Genomic DNA, 23,145 nt, shown 5'->3' with positions numbered 1-23,145 from the left:
TGTCATTGTCTTTTAACCGATACGTGTTTGTAGTTTGACGTGTCGACAATTATAGATGTTGAAAATAGGTCATAAAATTAACGCTTAGACATCCTCGCACATAACATATCAGTAGTATTGTACAAATAATGTTATGTTGATGTTTTTTTATTTTCCAAAGTCATCTGACCACACACAGAAAGTACAAAAAACGTTCACTCTCGGGGCATAGGTTCAAAGAAAATCAAAGTGTAGGCCTACTTATAGTGCGTTATTTCTAATATCTATTTAAAACAAATAAATATATATAAATATATATATATATTCCACTACGAAGTGCTACATAACATGATAATATCACAGGAATTGTAATGGTTGCTGAAATAAATGTAGTATTGAGGTACATTTGTTTTTCCATGTCATTCTTGTGGACAAGTTGTAATGTGCCTGCACTGTACATTCTACATGGTCTCAGTAGAATTGATCAACTATTTGTCAAAGGGCAAAAACAAACTTGCAATGAATTTAAAGAGTAACAAACTAGGCAAAAACTGCCTTTTTAAACATACAGAGGAAACAAAACAAGGACAAAATATGCATAGAATAACATTATTAGATGTACATGAATACTTACAATTTAAATTGTCCAAACTATTCCAATGTGAGACTCCAAAACATATCTCAGGTAATGTGGCATCTGATGTATTGTCTGTAGTGGTGGTTACCTACTTTTCAGTGGGACTGGTGTAAAGACTAATTAAGACAAACAAAATCCTAAACAGAATCAGCAGGTTCTAGCGGGTTCCTCTATAGCTATCATACCAATGGCTTATTTTTGACCTCAAACATATTGTGCATATTTAGCATTGTACAATTACACAACAAACTGAAAACGCTAAAACAATGACAATGTTTTGTTAAATGTGAGTGTGAGGGAAGGACAATCTCAAGTTCAGGTAGACAATAGAGTAACCAACTGTATTGAATGGATTCCTCTCAGTCAAACCGTCTCTCTTCAGTCATTTGTGCTGCTACGGCAAGCAACATAGACCAAAATGCAGATGTCCACCACGTTTACAGCAGTCAGAGCTGTGTAATAAAAATGATGAACTTGGCCTTCTTCTGTCCAACTTAAAGCAGTGATCGTTTTCATTGAAAGGTCAAACCAGGTGTTCAGAGGAGCACACAGACTGCCGACACAGTCAGTCAGCAGTCAGTCAGTCAGTCTGCATTCATGACAAATGATTTATGATGGTTTAATCAAGGTGACAACCACGACGTATGTCAGTCCTCTGAGATGACATCGATGTCCTCAGGGCCACTGCCCTGCTGCGTAGCCACCCTCCAGCGGCTGACGTGCTGGCTTCCTTTCCTCTTCTGCTGTGACTCAGGTGACTCTTCCTCCAGCTTCTGTCTCTTGTGCTTCGTCCTCCTGTTCTGGAACCAAACCTTTACCTGGGAGAGAAAGGAGAGATATCACGTTTAGTACTGGAAGAAACATTGGCAAAATATATAATATCAATGTGCTTGCTGTAAAAACTACTCCTACTTGTTCTTCCACGTCCATGAAACACCATGAGACAGCTGAAGCAAGCACACACATTTTCTTCAGTAAATGTACCTTTACTAGTTATAAAAGGGTCTGCGTGTGTCTCCCCTATGATTTTTAAGCAAAGCTTTTTTCAAAGTGTCCTAGCAACAATGGCAACACAATATTTCACAGGGCGTAAAACTGTTATTGCTTCCATATTGTCTCTATAGCACTGGCAAACATTGCCTTTACCTAAGGCTTCACATACTCTCGTTCTTTACAGCTGTTTGCAAATAGCAACATATTTCTATCTCGTGTTTCAGGCATTGTCTGGTTGTAATTTTTATATCACATTTACAAGCTTGATTCAATTATTGGTCTAATTCCTTTGAAATTAAAAGTTCAGCACATCGCAATACTGTATTCCCAATGTATAATATATTGCATGAGAGGATTGCAAAAAGCCTAAATTGCTGTTTATCAGCAGCGTGTTTCTGATGTTGATTAGTGAAATGAAGTCATAAATAATTGTGAAATCTACTACATAATTTATTGACATCACCTTGCCCATCCCGATAGCTACCGTAGGACAAACAACTTGTTGTTAAGAAACCTGGTTTTGCTATACGTTGGTTGAGGGGGTGTTGTGGAGTTCTGACTACGAGTCTACTCATATCTCCTGTTTCAGCGCTCTGGAATGCAGCCATGCCTCAAAGGCTTTGTACGGTGAATCCGCGTTCTGCAGTGGCCATACAGCATTTACTATGATACGGCCTCTAAACTCAGGGCATGTATACTTCTTGCACTTCGCTGAGCAGAGCTGTTGTCAAGGAAGTTGTCAAGGAAGTGAGTTTATGTTCATACTGGACCTACCGTCAACCAATCATGTCAATGCGGAGCTATACGGAGCTATACGAAGGAGCATAATGATGCGGTACAGAGTTCGATTTGGCCTCCGCAAGCCTCCAGAGGCGCCACAATTGTGTCACACCCTCCATCCGGAGCCTCCGAACACATTTTCGGATCAAGCACAAATGGGCTTTTAGGCCCTAGGGGTTTAGGGTGCGTTCAACATCGCTGAGTCCCCTCATCACACACCTGTGTCTCCGTGAGGCAGAGGCCGCTGGCGAGCTGCTTCCGCTCTGCTCCCACCACATAGTGGTTCTTCTCAAAGGCCCTCTCCAGCCTGAGGAGCTGTGAGGGGGAGAAGGCTGTCCGGATGCGCTTCGGCTTGCGGGAGAAAGGCCCATGAAGGAGCAGGTTCTCTGGGCTGCTGTCCTCATCTGGAGAGAGGAGAGGAAGGAGAGAAAGTGAAGGGTTAGACTTAGGGTTGACAGACAGGAATGACACCGTAGCAGCTCTTGTTGTATGTGTAAAGAGACCGGTAAAGAGAGAAACTATAGTATACTAACTATAGTATACTAACTATAGTATACTAACGATAGTATACTAAATATAGTATACTAACTATAGTATACTAACTATAGTATACTAACTGCTGTATACTAACTATAGTATACTAACTACACTATACTAACTATAGTATACTAACTATAGTATACTAACTACACTATACTAACTATAGTATACTAACTATAGTATACTAACTATAGTATACTAACTGCGGTATACTAACTACACTATACTAACTATAGTATACTAACTACACTATACTAACTATAGTATACCAACTATAGTATACTAACTATAGTATACTAACTATAGTATACTAACTATAGTATACTAACTATAGTATACTAACTATAGTATACTAACTACACTATACTAACTATAGTATACTAACTATAGTATACTAACTATAGTATACTAACTGCTGTATACTAACTACACTATACTAACTATAGTATACTAACTACACTATACTAACTATAGTATACTAACTATAGTATACTAACTATAGTATACTAACTATAGTATACTAACTATAGTATACTAACTATAGTATACTAACTATAGTATACTAACTACACTATACTAACTATAGTATACTAACTATAGTATACTAACTATAGTATACTAACTATAGTATACTAACTATAGTATACTAACTATAGTATACTAACTACACTATACTAACTATAGTATACTAACTATAGTATACTAACTATAGTATACTAACTGCTGTATACTAACTACACTATACTAACTACACTATACTAACTATAGTATACTAACTATAGTATACTAACTACACTATACTAACTATAGTATACTAACTATAGTATACTAACTATAGTATACTAACTGCTGTATACTAACTACACTATACTAACTATAGTATACTAACTGCTGTATACTAACTACACTATACTAACTACACTATACTAACTATAGTAAACTAACTGCTGTATACTAACTACACTATACTAACTATAGTATACTAACTGCTGTATACTAACTACACTATACTAACTATAGTATACTAACTGCTGTATACTAACTACACTATACTAACTATAGTATACTAACTGCTGTATACTAACTACACTATACTAACTACACTATACTAACTATAGTATACTAACTATAGTATACTAACTACACTATACTAACTATAGTATACTAACTATAGTATACTAACTATAGTATACTAACTGCTGTATACTAACTACACTATACTAACTATAGTATACTAACTACACTATACTAACTATAGTATACTAACTATAGTATACTAACTGCTGTATACTAACTACACTATACTAACTATAGTATACTAACTACACTATACTAACTATAGTATACTAACTATAGTATACTAACTATAGTATACTAACTATAGTATACTAACTGCGGTATACTAACTACACTATACTAACTATAGTATACTAACTATAGTATACTAACTATAGTATACTAACTATAGTACTAACTATAGTACTACATAGTATACTAACTATAGTATACTAACTATAGTATACTAACTATAGTATACTAACTGCTGTATACTAACTACACTATACTAACTATAGTATACTAACTATAGTATACTAACTACACTATACTAACTATAGTATACTAACTACACTATACTAACTATAGTATACTAACTACACTATACTAACTATAGTATACTAACTACACTATACTAACTACACTATACTAACTATAGTATACTAACTACACTATACTAACTACACTATACTAACTATAGTACAACTCAGCAAACTGATACTAATGGTTTGTTTGTAGGCTTTGGTGTTGTTTGTGATTAATAGCTTGTCCAATTACACCTCAAAAGGAGGACAAAGAACTGAATAAGCAGGACATCAGTATTGATTTGTATTGCATGTTGCTAAGCAGGACATCAGTATTGATTTGTATTGTTTGTTGCTAAGCAGGACATCAGTATTGATTTGTATTGTTTGTTGCTAAGCAGGACATCAGTGTTGATATGTATTGTTTGTTGCTAAGCAGAGCATCAGTATTGATTTGTATTGCCTGTTGCTAAGCAGGACATCAGTGTTGATTTGTATTGCCTGTTGCTAAGCAGGACATCAGTGTTGATTTGTATTGCCTGTTGCTAAGCAGGACATCAGTGTTGATTTGTATTGCATGCTGCTAAGCAGGACATCAGTGTTGATTTGTATTGCCTGCTGCTAAGCAGGACATCAGTGTTGAAGCACATTGCATGTTGCTCTCTAGGCCAGTATCAGCCATATCAATGTGCCCCGATGGGCATCTTCACTTGACTCATCATTCATGACACTTTCCCATAACGTGAGTAATTGATTAATGTACAGGTAAACGCTACTAATGTTTGGTTGTGACATTATCCCTCCATTTCACAATGCCACCACACCTCATTCCACATGCTTGTTCTAGTATGTAGACAGATTTATCGTTAAGGAGGTGATATACTGTATGCATTACACATAAGGTTTGAATGTCATCACAGTTAGGAAATAGTAGTGTTGAATTTCATCACAGTTAGGAAATAGTAGTGTTGAATTTCATCACAGTTAGGAAATAGTTGGTTCAGCCAACATGGACGACATCCATCTCCAGGGACTTTCAACAACGAGCCTATTGGTTCCTCACACACACACACTCACACACACGCACACGCACGCACACGCACACACACACACACACACACACACACACACACACACACACACACACACACACACACACACACACACACACACACACACACACACACACACAGAGAGAGAGAGAGAGAAGAACATTTGAAAGAGAAAAAACCCTCTGATATATCAAGGTCATGACCAATGTTCCCTCTGATAATAAAGGTGTCTGTATTCTTCCCAGCTGAAACAGGTCGGTGGAGTTCGTGCACATATTATGACGACATTTTGTTTGTTTTGGACTTTGGGTTTTTTCAGTTGTTCGGGAACACACATTTTTTTTCTGGAAGCAAGCCGAAGTTTGGAGCCGAAGTCTACGCCTCTTCGTCGGTGATTGGTCAACATCTTAGTTAGATGCAAAATTGCGCGACTAAACGTCCAAATTTATTACACATTTCTTGAGTTATCTTAGATTAATTCTGACTATTTTGAGGAAGTGTATACTGGCTATGGCGTCTCAAAAGGGACAAACAGTACCATTGCTGATTTTATTCTCGTTTTTCAGGCGAAGGTCTTTTACCATTGCTGCTTATTTTCTCATTTTTCAAGCGATGGTCTTTTAAGGGAGTTTGTGAGCACACTCGTTCAGTTCGGCTAGCCGAGTTCAGCTAAACGGAGGCCTTCAGCTGCGCTCGTGCGCACCCCTGGGACTACCGCACAGAGAGACGCACTAGATTGAACTTCACTCAACTTTCTAGAGTTTTCCAACTTAGTTAAACACTATCAGGCACGAGTCAGGCCCTGTACGCTACACAGACCAGACCAGTGCGGCATAACCTATCAGAGCTGCAGTAGGCCTATATGTAAATAGACCATTGCCAGATATGGATCTGTGCCATTCACTTTGAACTGGACTGTGTTTACAGGATGAGCGGTCATGAGTAGATGCGCTTGTTTTGAGATCAAAGCGAGAGCTGCATGTAGCCAAATGTGCACATTTGTTCATATCCTTGCTATTTAGTGAGTTATTAGCCCAGTTATATATTATTTGTAGTCAGCAATGGGGGAGTGATTTCTTCCTACAAGAGAAGAAAAGCTGTACATCTTTGAAAAGCGAGTCAGGTAAAAGCTTTTGTTTTGTCTTTAATTAAGGGGCCATGTTGTATTTTGAGACATGCTTGAATAAGCTAAGTAGCCAATAGGCAGAGGGTAGAATCATTTGTCTGATTCTCTGTAATTATGATCTAAGTAGCCAATAGGCAGAGGGTAGAATCATTTGTCTGATTCTCTGTAATTATGGTATGGGAATAATAAAGATCTTTCATTTTGTAAAGTGGTCTCCTGCATCGACACCACAACATGTTCAGTCACCTCCTTGTCTGAAGGACAAGTGGATAAACAGGGTAATGTCTATTTATTCAAGTTTTCTCACGGAATGTAGTCCTATATTGAACAACATACAATATCTCAATTGTACTCTGTTAGGCCTACATTATGATCAAATAGCCACAGTAGAATACTTTTTGAAACAGTAACTTAAAGTGGGTACAGCCTCAGCAAACCTGAAATTTGCTCAAGTGCCAAATGTTTATAAGCATATGTTTATTGTGAGAGAAATGTATGTTTGCTATTCAGATCAAAATGTTTCAAAATAAGAAACTTTAAATAGGACATTGCATAGGTGTGCCAACGTAACAAAGACATGAATCACATTTTAATAGTACTGTAATTTAAAGTGAGTTATTCCATAAATCTTTGTGAATACTTTTCTTAGGCTAGACTCAATAAAACCTCTAGAAGTATTTTTTATTTATTTAACCAGGGAAGTCAGTTAAGAACAAATTCTTATTTACAATGACAGCCTACACGGGCCAAACCGGGCCAATTGTGAGACCCTATGGGACTCCCAATCACGGCCGGTTGTGATACAGCCTGGATTTGAACCAGTGTGTCTGTAGTGATGCCTCTAGCACTGAGATACAGTGCCTTAGACCGCTGCGCCTCTTGGGAGCCCCAAGTATACTAAACAAAAATATAAACGCAACATGTAAAGTGTTCCCATGTTCCATGGGCTGAAATTAAAGATCTCAGATACGTTCCAAATGCACAAAAGAAAAAATTGTGCACAAGTTTGTTTATATCCCTGTTAGTGAGTATTTCCCCTTTACCAAGATAATCCATCCACCTGACAGGTGTGTCATATCAAGAAGCTGATTAAACAGAATGATCATTACACAGTGCTGGGGACAATAAAAGGTCACTTTAAAATGTGCAATTTTCTCATACAACACAATGCCACAGATGTCTCAAGTTTTGAGGGAGAATTGGAATGCTGACTGCAGGAATTCCCATCAGAGCTGTAACCAGAAAACTGAATGTTAATTTCTCTACTAAAAGCTGCCACCAATGTCGTTTTAGAAAATTTGGCAGTATGTCCAACTGCCCTCACAACCGCAGACCACATGTAACCACGCCAGCCCAGGACCTCAACATCCGGCTTCTTCCCCTGCGGGGTCATCTGAGACCAGCCACCCGGAGGGCTGATGAAACTGTTTTGTTTGTACAACCAAAGAATTTCTGCACAAACTTTCAGAAACCACCTTCATGCTCGTCGTCCTCACCGGGATCTTGACCTGACTGGAGTTTGGCGTCATAAACGATGTAAGTGGGCAAATGCTCACCTTCGATGGCCGCTGGCACGCTGGAGAAGTGTGCTCTTCATGGACGAATCCCGGTTTCAACTGTACCGGGCAGATGGCAGACAGTGTGTGTGGCGTTGTGTGGGCAAGCGGTTTGCTGATGTCAATGTTGTTAACAAAGTGCCCCATGGTGGGGGTGGGGTAATGGTATGGGCAGGCATAAGCTACGGACAATGCACACAATTGCATTTCATTAATGGCAATTTAAATCCATAGAGATACCTTGATGAGATCTTGAGGCCTATTGTCGTGCCATTCATCCGCCACCATCACCTCATGTTTTGTACATAATTCCTGGAAGCTGAAAATGTCCCAGTTCTTCCATGGCCTGCATACTCACCAGACATGTCACCCATTGAACATGTTTGGGATGCTCTGGATCGACATGTACAACAGCATGTTCCAGTTCCCACAAACATCCAGCAACTTAGCAGAGCCATTGAAGTGGCACAACATTGAAGTGGCACAATGAACAGCCTGATCTACTGTATGCGAAGGAGATGTGTCGTGCTGCATGCATCATATGGTGGTCACACCAGATACTGACTGATTTTCTGATCCACGCCCCTACCTTTTTTTAAGGTATCTGTGACCAACAGATGCATATACTCTACCGTTTCACAACACTAAAAGTTTTAGAACAGCTACTCATTCCAGGGATTTAAAAAAAAACTATTTTCTACATTGTAGAATAATAGTGAAGACATCAAAACTATGAAATAACACATATGGAATCATATAGTTACCAAAAAGGTGTTAAACAAATCAAAATATATTTTATATTTGAGATTCTTCAAATAGCCCCCCTTTATCTTGATGACAGTTTTGCACACTCTCAGCATTCTCTCAACCAGCTTCATGAGGTAGTCACCTGGAATGCATTTCAATAAACAGGTGTGCCTTCTTAAAAGTTGTGGAATTTCTTTCCTTCTTAATGCGTTTGAGCCAATCAGTTGTGTTGTGACAAGGCAGGGGTGGTATACAGAAGATAGCCCTATTTGGTAAAAGACCAAGTCCATATTATGGCAAGAACAGCTCAAATAAGCTAAGAGAATGACAGTTCATCATTACCTTAGGGCATGAAGGTCAGACAATACATAATATTTCAAGAACTTTTAAAGTTTCTTCAAGTGCAGTCACAAAAACGATCAAACGTTATGATGACACTCGCTCTCATGAGGACCCTCACAGGAATGGAAGACTCAGAGTTACCTCTGCTGCAGAGGATAAGTTCATTAGAGTTACCATCCTCAGAATTTGCAGCCCAAATAAATGCTTCACAGAGTTCAAGTCACAGACACATCTCAACATCAACTGTTCAGAGGAGACTGTGTGAATCAGGCCTTCACGGTTGAATTGCTGCAACAACAAATAACACTTCTAAAGGACACCAATAAGAAGAAGAGACTTGCTTGGGACAAGAAACATGAGAAATGGAAATTAGACTGGTAGAAATTTGTCCTTTGGTCTGGAATCCAATGGAGATTTTTGGATCCCGCCTCTGTGTCTTTGTGAGACGCGGTGTGGGTGAACGGATGATCTCCGCATGTGTGGTTCCCATCATGAAGCATGGAGGAGGAGGTGTTATGGTGTGGGGTGCTTTGCTGGTGAAACTGTCTGTGATGTATTTAGAATTTAAGGCACACTTAACTACCATGGCTACCACAGCATTCTGCAGTGAAACACAATCCCATCTAGCTTGGGCTTAGTGGGACTATAATTTGTTTTTCAACAGGACAATGACCCAACAATCATCCAGGCTGTGTAATGGCTATTTTACCAAAAAGGAGAGTGATGGAGTGATGCATCAGATGATCTGGTCTCCACAATCCCGCAACCTCAACCAAATTGAGATGGTTTGGGATGAGTCGGACCGCAGAGTGAAGGAAAAGCAGCCAATAAGTGCTCAGTATATGTGGGAACTCCTTCAAGACTGTTGGAAAGGCATTCCAGGTGAAGCCGGTTTAGAGAATGCCAAGAGTGTGCAAAGCTGTCATCAAGGGAAAAGGTGGCTACTTTGAAGAATCTCAAATATAAAATATATTTTGATTTGTTTCACTTTTTTTTGGTTACTACATGATTCCATATGTGTTATTATATAGTTGTGATGTCTTTACTATTATTCTACAATGTAGAAAATAGTACAAATAAAGGAAAACCCTTGAATGAGTAGGAGTGTCAACTTTTGACCGGTAGTGTATGTATTCCCAGTCATATGAAATCCATAGATTAGGTCCTAATGAATTTAATTAAATTGACAGATTTCCTTATATGAACTGTAACGCAGTAAAATCTTTGAAATTGTTGCATGTTGCATTTATAATTGTGTTCAGTGTAGATCATCTAGTTTCAATAATGATTCCCACTTCATTCAGAAACTATGGGGTATCCTACCACTGTGGATGGCAGGTTCATTCAGAACTAGAGGAGTATCTTACCATACTGGATGGCAGGTTCATTCAGAAATAGAGAATTATATTACCACTGTAGATGGCAGGTTGATTCAGAAATAGAGGATTATATTATCACTGTGGATGGCCCGTTCAGTGACTTTTCTCCTCTCTATATTGTGACATTATGATAATTTGTGTACAGTACCAGTCAAAAGTTTTGACACACCTACTCATTCAAGGGTTTTTCTTTATTTTTACTATTTTCTACATTGTAGAATAATAGTGAAGACATCAAAACTATGAAATAACACATATGGAATCATGTAGTAACCAAAAAAAGTGTTAAACAAATCAAAATATAGTTTATATTTGAGATTATTCAAAGTAGCAACCCTTTGCCTTAATGACAGCTTTGCACACACTACAATATTATAGGGATAATGTCATGCTAATATAAACCTAGTTCGAAACTGACCTGGCTCTCTACTACAGACTGTTAAATGAGTTCAATGAAAGCACTGTTTTTTTGGAAACAACCGTGCATTTCTCGCCTAGCATAACAAATCACATCTGCTTATGGACAACTTTTAATATCTTCTTTGACATGCCTGGAATTACCAGCTGCAAAAGTAATTCCGCTACCCAAGAGTGGCAAAGAAGCCTTTACTGGTTCTAACAGGAAACCTATCAGCTTGTTGCCAGCGCTTAGAAAACTGTTGGAAAAAATTGTGTTTGACCAAATAGAAGGCTATTTCTCTGTAAACAAATTAACAACAGACTTCCAGCATGCTTATAGGGAAGGGCACTCAACATGTACTGCACTGACACAAATGACTGATGATTGGTTGAAAGAAATTGATAATAAGAAGATTGTGGGAGCTGTACTGTTAGAATGCAGTGCAGCCTTTTATATTATTGACCATAAGCTGTTGTTGAGAAAACGTATTTTATGGCTTTTCAACCTCTGCCATATAGTGGATTCAGAGCTATCAAATAGAACTCTGAGGGTTTTCTTTAATGAAAACTTCCCTAATGTCAAACATGTAACGTGTGGTGTACCGCAGGGCAGCTCTCTAGGCCCTCTATTCTTTTATATTTTTACCAATGACATGCCACTGGCATTAAACAAAACATGTGTGTCCATGTATGATGATTATTCAACCATATACGCATCAACAACCACAGCTAATAAAAGTCAAAGAGTTGCAATCAGTTTTAGAACGGGTGGCCAGTAATAAACTGGTCCTGAACATCTCTAAACCTAAGAGAATTATATTTGGTATAAATCATTCCCTAAGTTCTAGACCTCAGCTGAATCTGGTAATGAATTGTGTGGCTGTTGAATAAGTTGAGGAGACTAAATTACTAGATTGTTAACTGTCATGGTCAAAAGATTCAATAGTTGTAAAGATGGGGAGAGGTCTGTCCGTAATAAAGAGATACTCTGCTTTTTTGACACCACAATCCACAAAGCAAGTCCTGCAGGCTCTAGTTTAATCTTGTCTTGATTATTGTCCAGTCATATGAGCTGCAAAGAAAGACCTAGTTAAGATGCAGCTGGCCCAGAACAGAGCGGCACGTCTTGCTCTTCGTTGTAGAGGGCTAATATTAATACTGTGCATGCCAGTCTCTTTTGGCTGAAAGTTGAGGAAACACTGACTTCGTCACTTCTTGTTTTTATAAGAAACATTAACGGGTTGGAAATTCCAAATGGTTTGCATAGTCAACTTACACACAGCACTGACACACACAGTTACCCCACCAGACATGCCACCAGGGGTCTTTTCACAGTCCCCAGGTCCAGGACAAATTCAAGGAAAGGTACAGTATTATACAGAGCCATGAGTGCATGGAACTTCCTTCCATCTTATGTAGCGGAAGTGAACAGCAACACCACCTCTCCCCCATGTGACCTACTTGTTGTGTGTATGAACTGACATGTATGTGTAACTGATAGATGCACACACACATTAATGTTTTACATTTATTTAACTAGGCAAGTCAGTTAAGAACAAATTATTATTTACAATGACGGCCTACCGGGGAACAGTGTGTAAACCGCCTTGTTCATGGGCAGAAGGACAGATTTTTACCTTGTCAGCTCAGGGATTAGATTCAGCAACTGGCCCAACGCTCTAACCACTAGGCTACCTGCCGCCCCAAATGGGGTAGTTAGAGCGTTGGACTAGTAACCGGAAAGTTGCGAGTTCAAATCCCCGAGCTGACAAGGTACAAATCTGTCGTTCTGCCCCTGAACAGGCAGTTAACCCACAGTTCCCAGGCCGTCATTGAAAATAAGAATTTGTTCTTAACTGACTTGCCTAGTTAAATCAAATAAAACAATTAAAAACGTGTGTCAATTGTAAAGTCTTTTGTCTGTAATGTATTTTTCGTTGTGTGTCAGACCCCAGTAAGACTAGCTGTCGCCATCGGCGTCGACTAATGGGGATCCTAATATATCACATAAATAAATAATCTTTCTTATTAGCACCAGGTAATAATAGCTAATAGCAGGTTTCCTCAGCTTCTATTCAAAACAATGCTACAACAATGTTTTTCTACATGCACAGATTAATATACACCGAGTGTATAAAACATTAAGAACACGGTCCTATTGCGTTGTACCCCTCCCCCATTTTCCCATCAGAACAGACTCAATTCCTCTGGGCATGGACTCTACAAGGTGTCGAAAGCGTTCCACAGGGATGCTGGCCCATGTTGACTCCAATGCTTCCCACAGTTGTGTCAAATTGGCTGGATGTCCTTTGGGTGGTGAACCATTCTTGATACATACAGGAAACTGTTGAGCGCGAAAAACTCAGCAGCGTTGCAGTTCTTCACACAAACCGGTGCGCCTAGCTCCTCCTACCATACCCCGTTCAAAGGTAGTTAAATATTTTGTCTTGCCCATTCACCCTCTGAATGGCACACATACTCAATTGACTCAAGGCTTAAAAATCCTTCTTTAACCTGTCTCCTGCCCTTCATCTACACGGATTTAACAAGTGATATGAAAATGGGACCATAGCTTTCACCTGGACAGTCTGTGTCTCAGGGGTCTCCAACAGGTCGATCGCCAGCTACCAGTAGCTACCGCTGAGTAGTTTGCCAAACAATTCTGAAGGTAATGTGATTTTCATGTGTTCCACCGCATACTGTCATTAACAAATCTCACAAACATCAGACACAGCAAGTTCGAATCTACTATCTTATCGACGCAAGATTGACATTATCCCACCCCTGGTTAGCTACTACTGGTTTAAAAAGGCAAACCTAACACAATATTTGCCAATTCATTTCCAACAATATTGCCCCTGTATGTCTGTGTGGTGCACGTGTTTGTTAATCACTTCGTGTGTGGCGATTTGATGTGATAAACGTCTTGTGGGTTGACAGAAATACTTTCCCCCAAACCTTCTCAATTAAATGTTAACTGCAAAGTAGGCTTGCTTACCTGGCAGAAGTATATCATGAGTATATAATTTGTATTGGTTATTTGTTATTTACTAACTTTGCCACCAGAACCATCGCTAGAGCAGCACATTCGATGGCACAATCCTCACTCGCTAGATGCGCAATTAAAGGGGAATTACACAAAAAAAATCTGAATGAGTTTGTTTTCTTCCAGACCTAAAACAAATGTGATATGATTTTAGCATTGCCATCAACACAGAACGTCAAATTTCGTTGTTTCTCTATGAACAATTGTTTTTTTGATTGCGAAAAACTAAACTAAACCCAGGAAAACTAAAATGGAGAAAGGTATATTGAATTTGGGAAAATATGAAACAGAATTTGGGAAAAAAATCGCAGATTTTATAAGGCCTCCCTTAGAGTTGTTTGTGAATCGTTATTTTACAAGGTATATTGACATAAAATACAGCGCACTACTTTCTCTTGTACACCAAGGACCCGGGGAAGAGTTGCAGGGGAGAAGAGAAGAATGGGCCTAGGATTTTTTTTTGTAACATGTTACATTTTTTGGGAAGTAGCTCTTATGCTAGAAAAGGTTGGAGACCATTGCTCTATGTCATGGAAAAAGCCATTCATAATGTTTTGTAAACTCAGTGCCTTCAGAAAGTATTCATACCCCTTGACTTATTCCACATTTTGTTGTGTTACAGCCTTAATTCAAAATGGATTTTTTTTTAAAAATCCTCACACATCTACATACAATACCCCATAATGACAAAGTGAAAACATGTTCTTAGACATTTTTGTAAATGTATTGAAAATGAAATACAGAAATCTTTCATTTACATAAGTATTCACACCCCTGAGTCAATACATGTCAGAATAACATTTGGCAGTGATTACAGCTGTGAGTCTTTCTGGGTAAGCCTCTAAAAGCTTTGCACACCTGGATTGTACAATATTTGCATAATATATATTTTTTAAATTCATCAAGCTCTGTTAAGTTTGTTGTTGATCATTGCTAGACAGCCATTTTCAAGACTTGACATATATTTATGTCAACACTGTAACTAGGCCACTCAGGAACAGTCAATGTCGTCATGTTAAGTCAATGCAGTGTATATTTGGCCGTATGTCTTAGGTTATTGTACTGCTGAAATGTGAATTTGTTTCCCAGTGTCTGTTGGAAAGCTGACTGAACCAGGTTTTCCACTAGGATTTTGACTATGCTTAGCTCCATGGTTATCTCCAAACTCCCTAGTCCTTGCTGATGACAAGCATACCCATAACATGATGCAACCACCACCATGCTTGAAAATATGAAGAGTGGTAGTCAGTGATGTGTTGTGTTTGATTTGCCCCAAACATAACGCTTTTTATTCAGGACATTTCTTAGCCAAATGTTATGCAGTTTTACTTTAGTGCCTTGTTGAAAACAGGATGCATGTTTTGGGCGGCAGGTAGCCTAGTGGTTGGAGCGTTGGGCGTGCAACCAAAAGGTTGCTAGATCGAATCCCTGAGCTGACGATGTAAAAAAAAAAAATGTTTTCTGTCCCTGAACAAGGCCTTTCACCCACTGTTCCCAGGCTGTCATTGTAAATAAGAAAAAAATATATTTTAATAAAAAAATTGGAATATTTGTATTCTGTACAGGCTTCCTTCTCTTCACTCAGTCAATTAGGTTAGTATTGTGGAGTAACTACAATGTTGTTGGCCATCCTTAGTTTTCTCCTATCACAGCCATTAAACTCTGCAACTGTTTTAAAGTCAACATTGGCCTCATGGACGCCCGTATCTTTGTAGGGTTCTGGGTGTATTGATACACCATCCAAAGTGTAATTAATAACTTCACCAGGCTCAAAGGAATACTCAATGTCTGCTTTTCTTTCTTCTTCTTTTTAACCAATAGGAGCCCTTCTTTGCAAGGCATTGAAAAACCTCCCTGGTCTTTGTGGTTGATTCTGTTTTTGAAATTCACTGCTCGACTGAGGGACCTTATAGATAATTGTATGTGGGGTACAGAGATGAGGTAGACATGCAAAAATAATGTTAAACACTATTATTGCACGCAGAGTGAGTCCATGCAACTTATTATGTGACTTGTTAAGCACATGTTAACTCCTGAACTTACTTAGGCTTGCCATAACAAAGGGGTTGAATAATTATTGACTCAAGACATTTCAGCTTTTCATTTTTAATTCATTTGTAAAAAATTCTGGGCTATTGTATGTAGGCCAGTGTCACAAAATCTTAATGTAATACATTTCAAATTCAAGCTGTAACACAACAAAATGTGGAAAAACTCAAGGGGTGTGAATACTTCTGAAGGCACTGTAGCACCCCTTACTGCTACAATAAATAGGCTATAGCACTAATAATGCCATGGATAACAGTATATTGGGGTCCGCACCAAATACGGTATGCTCTCCAGCACTTCAGCTGTGTTAGCTAACTAAAGAATGCATATTTTCTGCCACAGGACTGTCGTTAACAACCATCTTCAGCTGGCATGCTGAAAATGCTTTGAACATCAGAGAACATAACAATAGAGACACCTCTGAAGAGAGAGAATGTGAGGAGCGCGACTCTGGTAGAACAGGAGAATGTAAAAAGAGATCCATTGCAGCTGCAGGTGATGAAAACTTTGGTCTTAATGTTTCTCAAGGGGCACTGAACACCAATGAGCCATACTGTCATAGAAGTCACAGGATATCCTGGTTTTAGGGTCCATGCCCTAAAATAAAATAACTAAATAGTATCTCCATTTTGTGGTACATTTATTTTATAAATCTCAGCATTAGGCCAAATTAAATACATTTAGGAGAATGTAATGTAATATATCTCGTGTTAAAGTCTTAATTTTTAACAGCAGTAACTATTGTAGTTTTCATCTAATATAGTAATGCATTGATAAGGAAATAAACAATATGATTTTCCTTGAGAATTTTCCCTCCTATCACACACTGGTGAACCCCATGCTAGTTCTGGCTGGTGGTTTAGCCACTCAGACAGTCAGACTGGCATCATCTGTTGTATGGCGTTAGTGGCGTCACCTCCACTCACATCTTCCTGGAGAAGACTGAGACTGAGGAGGAACTCACCAGGCTGAACACTAGGCCTGAACGCTAATGCTGGTTCTGCTCAGACCTCCACTCAGTAAGAGTGCTGATCTAGGATCAATATAGCCTTATAGAGCATAATAAATATAATTATATGGACTCGGGGACCTGATCCTAAATCAACACTCCGACTCCGAGACTCTTTGTGAATACTAACCCTAAACTGTAAGGCTCAGCCCCAACCACAGAGGGAATACCCTCCAGGCGACGAGCCTTCAACACTCTGGCCTGTAGTCAGCGGGTGGGGGAACATGGGGGAACATGCCTCCAACATGACTACCAGGGAGCAGATGGCAGCGCCAGCCAGAGAGCTGTGTTCATCACCAATAACACCAGTCCCTTGGCACCAACAAGAATGGTCTTGTCAGCAGTCAGCTACACACTGGGTAGTGGTGGGGGCCAATCTCTCATTCTAACCCTGGATGGATGAATACAGAGGGAGCCGGATGACTGTTATTATGGACTAGGATGGTCTATTTCCGTTTAGCACTAAATGGACTATAAAGTATACGTGTAGAGAGCTAATTAATGAATGTGAAAAGGAAACTATCAATTCCTGCATAAATTATTCTTTACATACAACATTTTTAATCAATTAGGATTTTATATGCAAGTAATCATAATGTTTTATCCTCCTCACACAGGCCGTCTTTATTTCAGTGATCGATTGATTGATTGATTGTTTTTCTGTCTGATTATAAACCAAAGACTGAAACAAAAACAAAAGAGGAGTATTCTATGAACTATCCAATATGTTTGGAAAAGAATGTTTACAATGCCTTGTTATCCTATCAGTTAACCTCCGACACGTATCTCCTGACATTCAACGCCTCCTAATGAATAAAAATGTGTCAAAGCAAACCTCCAGACCATCAGACCATTGGGAGATGAGATGGGTGAATGAACTGTCTGCCCTCCTTCCTGATGATAACAATCCCATAACAATCTCATACACACTCAAATGTACCCCAGAGATTACACACTGAAATGCACCCCAATATAAAGAGCTGCTCACATGTGTAAGACCTACGAACCTGTTTATATTGTACTTCTCTGTCTCTGTCTCTGTCTCTGTCTCTGTCTCTGTCTCTGTCTCTGTCTCTGTCTCTGTCTCTGTCTCTGTCTCTCTCTCTCTCTCTCTCTCTCTCTCTCTCTCTCTCTCTCTCTCTCAGCCTCTCAGGAGGTGTGGGGAGTATGAAAGAAAATAAATCTCCGATCCATCCCTAACAGTAAGTGACAGTCATGATGGCTAATCCTCTCCTCTCACTCCTCCGGTCTGTAGTTAGCCTTGTCTAAACACTAGTTTTCATGGTTATTGGACACCATCAGTGAGTGGATCGGCTGTGTCTGTAAACAAAGCCACTTTATCTGAGATCCTGATCTGAGCAACAGTGACAACAACCTCTGACTCCCACTGATTACCTGACTGAGGTACACCCTGAAGGTTGCCTGGACAGGACCGTAAAGAAGAGGAGTGCTGATCTAGGATCAGATTCCCCCCTTTGCCCTCATAATCTCATTCATTAATGATCTAAAAGGCTGATCCTAGATCAGCACTAATACCCTGAGACACTGTGAATACAGCCCTGGGCTGATTGGTCAGAGTGTAACATACCTGAGAACACACCTGATGTGGCTAACTACTGCTGTCCACTGAGTTAACGAGATGAGCGTTGAAAGTTATTGATCTGTCTGGTTTAACAAATTGCTTTGTTTTTTGAGGACCACCCAGCATCAGTTATTAAGGATGTTCACCATATATTGCATGAATGCACTGCACATAGCTTGAGTAAGAAGATTTAAAGCTTTTGGTCACTGAATCCTGAGATTTTCCAATATTCAATTTCTCTCATGGATTTATTTGGTTCCTAAAGACTTTTGTATCTGTCCATTGTCTTATCAGAAATATGCAGCCCTTAAATCAAAATTTGAACACAAAGCAAATTTCAATCAAATAATATTGTTATTATTTGTTTATTGTTTATTATTTCTGTTATTATTTGTTATAATACTATAATATGATTAGAAATGAATAATACTATATTATTCCTGTCTTTTGTTACTTTTAATCCAAATAACTTTGAACATTAAATTGTCTAATTAAATATTAGTTACAGTAATTATATCTAAATATTTGAGAAACAAAAATCCTTATCAGTGGTGTAAAAATACTTTAAAGTACTACTAAGTAGTTTTTTGGGGTATTTGTACTTCACTTTACTATTTATATATTTTTTTACTTTTACACTACATTCCTAAAGAAAATAATGTACTTTTTACTCCATACATTTTCTGGCACCTAAAAGTACTCGTTACATTTCGAATGCTTAGCAGGACAGGAGAATGGTCCAATTCACGCACTTCTCAAGAGAACATCCCTGGTTATCCCTACTGCCACTGATCTGGCAGACTCACTAAACACAATGCTTCGTTTGTAAACTATGTCTGAGTGTTGAAGTGTGCCCCTGGCTATACGTAAATTTAGAAATCAAGAAAATCGTGCCGTCCAGTTTGCTTAATATAAGGAATGTGAAATCATTTATATTTGTGCTTTTGATACTTAAGTATATTTAAAAAACAAATACTTTTAGACTTTTATTCAAGTCGTATTTTACTATTACGTTAGTAATTTTCTGTTAACTCACTTTTACTCAAGTATGATAATTGGGTACTTTTTGCACCACTACTTATAATTAACTTTTTGAATGATGCAAAACCTAAAACGAATGGTTAGACAAAAGTGAAATCATTCTTGATTTATAGGCCTATTTTATTTCAATAATTGCATACAACTTACACATTTAATTGAATTTACCCTATTATTATTATTATTATTATTATTATGATTAAACATATTAGACTATTGATCTCCTAACAACTTTATCGGAACATATATTATAAGAAAGTGCAATGGCTTCGATGTGTAAATGAATAAATGAATAAAAATAAACAATATAGTCTACTTTCATTGAATTAAAACATATATTAATGGGTTTTAAAAAAATCACTACTGGAAATGGACGAAAAGTATGCATTTATGTTTTTTTTACAGGCTTTTTAAGCTACCGGCGGGTTCAACGCCTAGGTGCGTTGTTTTATGCTTATTTTAATGCATCCAATCTCAGAAAATGTAGCAATAATGAATAGACCTATAACTTAGGGAGTAAAATAACTATAGTTGGATGTTGAAACTTTGTCCTCTGCAAACAGTAGTTTCAGTCATTTGCATTGATCCTGTTTTTGTTGCTTTGTTTACGACGTTTTTAGACATTTTTTGTTTCCTGAATAAATTACCATCCCTACAAACATGTTGCATGTTCAGGGATCATAAGGACATTTCTTCCATCACGGAACTATAGAGTGAGTTCTCAATTCTAATGCTTACAGTCATTGTAATTTAGCTCGTGCGTAATATGTCCCCATACGTGTGCAATAACAAGGATATGCACAAACATATAATATTATTTAAAATAATTTAGAAATATTCGTTAAATTAAAGTACTTGTTCGCTTACCTTGGAACCTGTGTCCGAGATATCTGTTTCGAAGAACCCACGGGTAGAAATTCAACGTGTCTCTCTGATGCGGGTTGAAGAAAGGCTGAGATGGAAGCTGGAGGGGATGCAGGGGCAGACCGGAGTTCCCTGTGTGTGTGCCCGGGTCAGGGAACATCATGTCTGGACTGCCGTATAAAGTCCTGCCGGAGTTCTGGAAACAACTCCCAAAGGGCGCCGGGTGAATTGATTCCGTGAACCTCAGCGCTGTAGGTCTGATCGGTTCGTCGCCGGTAGTCGAAGAGTTCACGTCTTTCCCAACCAGGGATTCGATGGTAAAACATTTCTTACTATGTTGGTACATGATCAAATAGGTTGTAGTTTATATATTTCTAATAATATATTCAATAACACTGTTATAAAACAGGTGATGCAGAAGAAAACCTCACAACAGAAGCAGTAGAACAGTTCCCGGGAAATCCATAACTCGCAGTTCCTTGCGCGTGCAAACCTCGTTGCCAATATCAGTGGACGTCTGGAAGCGGGTTGCCTGTAGAGCCGGTTCAGTTGTCTCCGTCACTTGTCTCAGGATATCGTCCGGTTTTCTCTGCTGTAACAATATGCCAAAAATCAAGTTTCGGTTCTAGTTACCACTGCAACGTCAGATCTATTAGTCTGTGATTACATTCGGTTTATGACAGCCTGGCTCTTGTATCGGTCTCATCACTCCTGGAAACCATTGTTGGACTGTGCTGTATTAGGAGCCAGGATCAGTAGGCTAAGCCTTTGAGAAAGAGCCTGTCACTCGTCAGACTCAATACCTGGTCTCTACTGTCGGTGACAGAGGTGTGGTGGGCATGCGCAGATATGACCGTGTAGCCTAGCGGATGACAGCCATTTTGTTAGTCTGAATGAGTGACTTATGCTCTATTGAATTGACTTGTGACTAATAATAGCCTATCCATATGCGTTTATTTAAATGTTGCAAAGTGATATCATATTAAATCAGAAGCACCATAATATGAGATGTTCTTGTTAATGATTGACTAATTATAACTTACTCATAACAAGTTTATTATTCCCTATGTCCCGTCCCCCAAATGATCCCTAAAATCTAGGAAATTAGCCTTGTAATAGAAAACCATAAAAAAGATTCTCACACAAATGAGTTATTCTGCTATTTCCTATCTTATAGCCCATATCTATTTCCTATCTTATAGCCCATATCTTTTCACGATCTTATAGCCCATATCTGACAGTGGCACCTGTAGGTTTATTGATCAATTTAATTCTAGGTCAAAAATCAGACTAGTCATCAGTCTAGTCCCTGATAATTCTAGGGATTAACTACAAAATATCTCTGAGGTTTACTATGATTTTTTTTTTAGTCAAGGCATCCAAAACCACTGATGACTGAAAATAATTTAAGTCCTTTACAGAATAGGCCTATAGATCTGATATTTGATACTCCTATACAGAATAGGCCTATAGGTCTACAAAATGAAAGTTATTTACAGAATAGGCCTATAGGTCTGCTAAATGAAACTCCTTTTGAGAATAGGTCAGTTAAAGAGGTATTGTTTTACTAAGGTCAAAGGTCTGGGAAATATGTCCTCTTTACATTATGTCCAGGGTACCTTCCCTCCCTCTTTTGGTAGTTACCATCTTAGATGTTGTTGAGGGAGAGGAGGGGGTACCAGTAGATCAGAGGAACAGCCAGTCCCAGGAACCCAGGACAGATGTCAGTCCTTTCAGGGGAGAAATAATCAGGACGAACCACAAAAGCCCCCTGCTTCCATCTTTCATGATCTGCTCTGTGGAAGCTGATGTGAACCACCAAGGGCCAAAGAGCCCTTTGAGTCCCAAAGGAGTTTACTCTCCACCCCTCTTGTTCCCTATACCAATCCTATACCGCCCAGTCTCCCTGTATAGAATTAATAGGTTTTACTGGCAGATCTAGCCCCGGAGCCTTTGATTCAGGTGGCCATTAACAACTATTAATTTTGCCTCTGGCAATTAATGACAGAATTTGCTGGTCTGAAAGGAGGTATTAAGCAGCTGGAGTTTTTGTAGGCACGCAGAGGTGTGAAGCTGAGTTAAAATGTGATTATTGTCCCCCTGCATGGTCTGCCTTGAATCCGCTAACTGGAGTTAAGTCCCTTTTACAAGGAATGAGGTTACTCTATTCAGAAAGGAACAGAAATAGGATGTGTTATAGGAAATGCCTGTCATTTACTTTATTAAACATAGGAAGCTACAGTATAAAGGACATGGAAAACATGATCAGTTTATAGAACTATGATGAATGGAACATTCATGGACAACATCAGGTCATTACAGATTACCTTCATGGTTTCAGTACATTGAATGAGAAATGGAATGAAGAAAACAGTCCCCTTATTAAATATACATTGTTGTTGATGATATTAAATCAGTATTTTAATAATAACTTTATCAATTCAAAT

The 23,145-nt window shown here is 38.6% G+C and overlaps 1 protein-coding gene across 1 annotated transcript; it reads right to left on the bottom strand.

Moving 5' to 3' along the window:
* Positions 1 to 131: 131 nt before the first annotated feature.
* Positions 132 to 21,483, bottom strand: LOC109878355 (homeobox protein EMX1). The gene is made up of 3 exons (XM_020470613.2): positions 20,702 to 21,483; positions 2,609 to 2,793; positions 132 to 1,434 (listed from the first exon to the last, which is right to left on the bottom strand). The coding sequence occupies exons 1-3, from the start codon at positions 21,042 to 21,044 to the stop codon at positions 1,264 to 1,266; spliced, it is 699 nt and encodes a 232-aa protein (XP_020326202.1). The 5' UTR covers positions 21,045 to 21,483; the 3' UTR covers positions 132 to 1,263.
* Positions 21,484 to 23,145: the final 1,662 nt, after the last annotated feature.

The sequence above is a fragment of the Oncorhynchus kisutch genome, linkage group LG19 (genome assembly GCF_002021735.2).
Source record: "Oncorhynchus kisutch isolate 150728-3 linkage group LG19, Okis_V2, whole genome shotgun sequence".
In the NCBI taxonomy this organism is placed as follows: domain Eukaryota; kingdom Metazoa; phylum Chordata; class Actinopteri; order Salmoniformes; family Salmonidae; genus Oncorhynchus; species Oncorhynchus kisutch.
The sequence above is the reverse complement of the archived record's forward strand: the minus strand, read 5'-3'. Positions and strand labels throughout refer to the sequence as shown.

Bases quoted from the DNA above. Each gene is read 5' to 3' on its own strand.
- LOC109878355 (XM_020470613.2), bottom strand. From the start codon at position 21,044: ATGTACCAACATAGTAAGAAATGTTTTACCATCGAATCCCTGGTTGGG. The intron at 2,794-20,701 runs GTAAGCGAACAA...TCCTCTCTCCAG, and splicing joins TCTCGGACACAGGTTCCAAG to ATGAGGACAGCAGCCCAGAG. The intron at 1,435-2,608 runs GTGTGTGATGAG...TTTCTCTCCCAG, and splicing joins TCTGCCTCACGGAGACACAG to GTAAAGGTTTGGTTCCAGAA.